At 50.4% G+C, this 6291-nt stretch overlaps 1 protein-coding gene across 1 annotated transcript in view; it reads right to left on the minus strand.

Moving 5' to 3' along the window:
• The window catches only part of BSCL2 (Berardinelli-Seip congenital lipodystrophy 2 (seipin)), a 37257-nt gene extending 31368 nt beyond the window's left edge, over positions 1-5889 (minus strand). Inside the window, exons 1-3 of the mRNA XM_015412178.1 lie at positions 5827-5889; positions 3484-4105; positions 778-859 (exon numbers count right to left, since the gene is read on the minus strand). Coding sequence (XP_015267664.1) covers positions 778-859; positions 3484-3692 — 291 coding nt within the window. The 5' untranslated portion in view covers positions 3693-4105; positions 5827-5889. The remainder of the gene's footprint in view (positions 1-777; positions 860-3483; positions 4106-5826) is intronic.
• Between the last annotated feature and the right edge of the window lie 402 nt (positions 5890-6291).

Consider the following 6291-nt stretch of genomic DNA (forward strand, 5'->3'; position numbering starts at 1 on the left):
AAAAAAAGATGGTAGATGGTGGCACTTCTTCCCCAGTTTTTTCAAAATTTGCATGAGAACATAATAAGAGCCTGCCAGATCAGATCAGTGGTCCATCTAGTCCAGTATCTTGTATCACGCAGTGGCCAACCAGTTCCTCAAAGGCCAACAATAACCATAGAGGCCAAGGCCTTTCCATGACATTGCCTTCTGGCACTGGGACTCAGAGGTTGACTGTCTCTGAACATGGAAGTTCCCTTCAGTCACCACAGCTAGTAGCCACTGTTCCATGAGTCTACCTAATCCCATCACTACATTTTGAGATACAGTAACCAGAACTGTACACAGTATTCCAAATGAGCCCACATTGTCGATCTATATAGGGGCACTACAATATCGGCCATTTTATTTTCAATCCCTTTCCCAATAATCCCTAACATGAAGATAAACCCTCTCAAAACACATATTTCCAAATGCTGCTTTGGAGGAGGAGATTGTATTAGCTCTGCATAACCCTTCCTAATCACCACCTCTTCAGCAGTTTGAGTTAATTAATGCAGTGGAAGAGGGCACACTTGGTACACGGGAATATCTTGGGGTTCAGTTCCTGACCACCTAAAACCCCTAAAAACGATACCTAGCAGTAGGTATTGAGAAAAATCCTTCTCCCAAGAGTGCTGCTGGCCATCAGGGCAGATAATACCAAGCTCAATGGACCAAAGGCCTGAAGAATTCATCACGTCAACAACAGTCAACCCTTGGTCCCAAGCATGAAACATTCCGACAGTGGCCACTTACCCGGTCACGGCTATTCCTGAGGAAGGACACATTGGCGACAGGAAAAGAGCACAGTTCTGGTCCAGACGCACTACAATCTGACCTGGAAAAAGTGAGAGGACCCCCCCAAGATCAAAGTCAGGTCCCAACATTTTAGGGTGATTCCATTGTCTCTCAAGAAGACGCCCACCCCTCCCTGAACACCCAATAGGCTCTAGCACGGTTCTTCTCACTACGGTGGTAAGCCCACATGTCGGCTGCTTCACTCCAGACTTTAGGAGGGGGGAATATTAGTGGTAGAGCATATAGCTTGGGTTGCAGAAGGTCCCCAATTAAAACCTTGAAATTTTCAGTTAGAAAGGACCAGATGGTAGATGATATGAAAGGACCCTGACCCAAAAAGAAGAAGAGACTGGATTTATACCCCGCCCTTCACTTGGAGTCTCAGAGAGGCTTACAATCTCCTTTCCCTTCCTCTCCTCACAGCAAACACCCTGTGAGGTAGGTGGGGCTGAGAGAGCTCTTTCGAGGACTGCTCATGAGAGAAGAGCTCTGAAGGAACTTGTAAGTGACCCAAAGTTACCCAGCAGCTGCATGTGAAGAAGTGGGGAATAAAACCTGGTTCTCCCAGATTCAAGTCGGTGCTCCTAACCGCTGCACCAAACTGGCTCTCTGGAGACACTGGAGAGACACTGCTGGCCATGGTAGATAATTTATTACTACTTATTTACTTCATCTGTACCATGCCTTTCTCCCCACTGGGGACCAAAGGCAACTTACATCAGTCTCCTGTCCTCCATTTTATTCTCACAACAGCCCCGGGTGGTAAGTTAGGCGGCCAGAGTATGACTGGCCCAAGGTCACCCAGTGAACTTCCATGGCACAAGCAGGGATTCAAACCCAGGTCTCCAGGATACTAAGTCCAACACCCTTATCCACACCACGCTAGTGACAATAGAGGGTTTGACAGACCAAGGGTCTGATTCAATATAAGGCACCTTCACGTCCTCCATTCCAATAGTTTTTAGTCCCACACTGCTAGAAAATGTTGCTAGAACACTACTTCCTGGGGCATCAGTTTTCTGCGTGCAAGAATTTTTTTAAAAATGGTTTTCAATAAAGGATGCAGGAGCATTTAACCACGGAGCAAAGACTTGCCATTTGAAGCAGTACAGCCCAGGCAGAGATTTACCACCGCAGTTAAACTTCAGCCTCCAAGGCGTGCGTGCACACATACAGCCGGAACGTCCAACTTTCCTAGCTCAACCCTTCCTAGCTCAACCCTTCCTCCCATAAGCCCTCAACTGCATTTATAGTAATGAACCAAAAAACCAAAAAGAACTCCCATGCACCAACCTATCCACAGAGAAGGAATGCAAGATTTATTGCTCTGGCTGGCTTTGCAGTTGTCCAATCAGCCTCCATCCGGGGAAGGTCATTGGTCAGCCTCAGGTGCAAACCCAACATAAGAGACCCATCAAAATCCATTTGAAGCAGTACAGCCCAGGCAGAGATTTACCACCGCAGTTAAACTTCAGCCTCCAAGCCATGCGTGCACACATACAGCCGGAACGTCCACCCTTCCTAGCTCAACCCTTCCTCCCATAAGCCCTCAAATGCATTTATAGTAATGAACTACAAAAACGAAAAAGAACTCCCGTGCACCAACCTATCCACAGAGGAGGAATGCAAGATTCATTGCTCTGGCTGGCTTTGCAGTTGTCCAATCAGCCTCCATCAGGGGCAGGTCATTGGTCAGCCTCAAGTGCAAACCCAACATAAGAGACCCATCAAAATTCCAATAGTGGAATACGCCCAGAACAGTGACTTTTCAGAAAGACAATGCGTGGGCTTCCTGCAGGGTACACGATTCTTATTCACGCACAGACTAAAAGTATTACTGAAGAGCCCCAACTGGGATAGCCCAGGCTACCCCAATCTCATCAGATCTCAGAAGCCAAGCAGGGCAGGCCCAGGCTAGTACTTGGATGGCATTCCAGGGTCATGACAGAGAGGCGGGCAACGGCAAACCACCTCTGAACCTCTCTTGCCTATGAAAACCCCGCAAGGTCTCCATAAGTCAGCTGCAACTTGACAGCAAAAAAAAATAAAAATTCAAGGGGTGGGAATAGACATCATATCTAAAAGTCACTCAAAAGTCTGGAAATTAAATTCCAAAGGGGGAAGATGGGAGAGCGAATAACAGCAAAAAAAAAAAAAGGGGGAGTCGGAAAACTTATTTTGGTACACGTGTCTGCAGGCTACAGCCTACCATCAGTTCAGTGACAAGTTCTCTTCAGTTAGGAGACTACAGATTGAGAACAAGTGGAACTAAAAGGCCACAAAAAAAGGAGAAGAGTTGGATTTATAGCCTGCTCTTCAATTGGAGTCTCAGAGCAACTTACCATCACCTTCCTTTCCTCTCCCCACAACAGACACACTGTGAGGTAGGTGGGGCTGAGAGAGCTCTGAGAACTGCTCCTGAGAGGACGGCTCTGAGAGAACTGTGACTGACCCAAGGTCACCCAGCTGGCTGCATGTGGAGGAGTGGGGAATCAAACCCGGCTCTCCCAGATCAGAGTCTGCCGTTCTTAACCACTACACCAAACTGGCTCTCGAAGTGGCATGCCTTTGCAAAGGGGCCATTCACAGCAGATGGCCACTACTGTAGTCCGATACCAATCTTGACCTCTTCATCCACCCACATTTCCTATCTGAGCCACTGACCTGAACTGGTAGTGTACGGGGCTGACGTAGCTGACCGTTGGCATATAGGAGTAGTAGAAGCTGCCGTAGAGGAAGATGGAGACCCAGAGGAGCAGCAGTAAGACACAAAGCAAAATGGCCGTCTGCAGGACGGTGCGGCGGACCCGGAGGATCAGCAGCGTGGCCACGTCCTGGGCCCAAAGAAGGAGGGGGCCGGTGCTGCCCGCCATGGCACCGGCAGAAGACGGCAACAGACCAGGATCCAGGGAAGCAAGGAATGGCCCGATGGAGGAACGTGCTGGGCAACAAATGCTTCTCTATGGCACTGGGAGGAGACCGGAATGGAGCAGCAATTTCTTATGCAACACAGAGGCGAGCAAAGGAGTTCCCCTTGAATCCCGGCTGGGTTGCAACGACAGGGCCTCCTACTCAGGGAAGAGACTCTGGCTCCTGGTCCGCATGCCACGCCGTCGACGCCTCTTGCCTTTCTGGAGGCTGTTTATATCCATCAAGAGATACCGGACGGCCCAGAAGTCAATGACTCCAGAGCATGGCAGGCAGGCGGAGTTGCTTTGCCGAGCTCACCAGCCCCTTGGGAACCAGGCACTCTGCTGTCTCAGCATCCCCAGGCGATAGAGGGGCCCTGGAGGAGACAAGAAAATAATCCCCAGCCAGGGTTAGCAGTGCTCCAAGCACACATGGAAACCATAACCCCAGACACAAGTGGTCAAGAAGAGAACTGACTCAAGAGATGCCAAGTGAGAGGAGGGTAAGGAGGAGGCCCAGAGCAGGCCCATGAGGGATTTGTTGGGTTATAGAGAGCTCCAGAGAAAGGTTAGATAAGGAATACTTCCAATTCGGGGAACTAATCAAGCATGGCTTGTTAGAGCAAGGGGGTGGGAGAAGAGGGGAATGACAAACTCTGGCATTTCTCCTGGGGGGTGGGGGAGATTCTGGATTAACAGCCAACCAGAACAAACATTCTCAGAACCTTTTTCCTGTTGGGGGGTGGGGGATGAGAAAGGAAACAGAAACACATCTGCCTGGTTCTCTGCTCCAAAGTTATCTCCAGCACATCCTGTGATAAATGCAGTGGCAATTAAAACTCAATTACAGATAATAAGGCACTTCATTCTAGTCAGGAATCCATCCCCAATTAAGAGAAAGTTTTCTTTTTAAAGGGGCACAACCAAGTCGCTAACCACAAAATGCCCTGGCCTGATCCAACTGCTCTAGACGGTTGTGGTGGAGGAAAATGCCATCAAGTCACAGCTGACTTATGGCGACCCTGTCGGGTTTTGAAGGCAAGAGACCTTCAGAGGTAAGGTTGCCATTGCCTGCCTCTGAGTGGCAACACTGGGCTTCCTTGGTGGTCTCCTGTCCCAATACTAACTGACCCTGCTTGGCTTCCAAGACTTAGGCGAGCCTGGGCTATTCAGCTCAGGGCTCTGTCCTAGATACTCTTCCTCAAAACAATGGTGGTGCGGCAGGGAGAGAGAATTATGCATTGGAAGATAAGCAGGGGCAAAGGAAGCAGAAAGGCATTTGTCTGCTCTGTCTGCGCTGCTGTATTCTGGCCCCCATTTTCCATGAAGCAAAATTTCTCAATGCCAGAATTCCTAAATTAAGCAAACGAAAAGGTAAACTGGGGAGGGGAGGGGAGGGGGGGTTGTACTTGGGCACATACTCTCCAGCTTCAAGCTGGAATAAGGAGCCAGGGCATTTGGGGAGGGGGCTCCAGCCATTATTTGGGGGACGGGGAGGGAAGGAAATAGGATAGTTAACTCTCAGGGGTCCAGCTAAAATTGAGAGGGGGTGCCAAAAAGCCACCTACACACATTTAAGAATTTAACTCTAATGGGGAAGGACAAAAAGCAAAGTTAAAAGCCCTGATAAGGAAGGGGGGGAGAAAAGGCAAGACTAGCATGTTTTACCCTGATACCCCCCGTTGGCCTCTAAGGTGCTGAACTCCTGGTCTCAAATCTCACTGGCCTCCAAAAGTGAACACCTGGGGCCCAGTTTGGGGGGGGGCGACACGGGGGGGGGCCTGAAGGAACCTAAACTACAATTTCAGCTGAATTGGGGGATTAAAAAGTCTGCCTAGTCAGAGTCCAGCCACAACCTGCGGGGTGGGGGGTGGGGGTTGGAAAGGACAGCCGAGACCCCCGGACGCCCGGGTTTCTCACACAACCAGGAGAGCGCACTAATTAAGGAGAAGAATTCCAGCTGCAATAGGGAAAAGGGAATAAGCAGGAACCGGGACGCCTGGGTCTCAAGAGGGTTTGCAGGGAAGCAAAGGATGGAGAGCCAAGAGAAGCCGGGGGAAAGTCCCGGGTCCCAGAAAGAGAATGAAGACCAAAACACCTGCGCTCTTCCCAGCTGCGACTCGGTCAATGCCGCCGGCGCCTCCTCCCTGCTTCTCCCCACCGCTTCTTCTGCCTCTCCAAAATCCGCCTCTTCCGGGTTTAACTCCGCCCCAAGAACGACTGGGAAGGGAGGGGGACAGAAGAGAAGGCGGGTTTTTCTGTCTTTCTTTTGGACAAAAGGGCCTCCTGCGAGCATCTTCCCAGTCACGTGATCGGAGGGAGAGTGATGCGGCTGCTGTCGCCTACATGCTGTTTCCATGGCAATGCAGCAGCCGCCGCAGAGGAGGGGGGAACCTTCTTCCACCAAATTGCACCGATGCTGGGGGAAGGCAGGGACTAGGACTCCTGCTGCCTAGGGCTGCCAGCCTCCAGGCAAGGCCTGGAGAGCTCCCGCTTTTACGACTGATCTCCAGCTGATACAGACCAGCTCCCCTGGAGAAAATGGCTGCTTTAAAAGTTGGAC

This window comes from Gekko japonicus, unplaced genomic scaffold (genome assembly GCF_001447785.1).
Source record: "Gekko japonicus isolate JY-2015 unplaced genomic scaffold, Gekko_japonicus_V1.1 scaffold2386, whole genome shotgun sequence".
NCBI lineage: Eukaryota > Metazoa > Chordata > Lepidosauria > Squamata > Gekkonidae > Gekko > Gekko japonicus.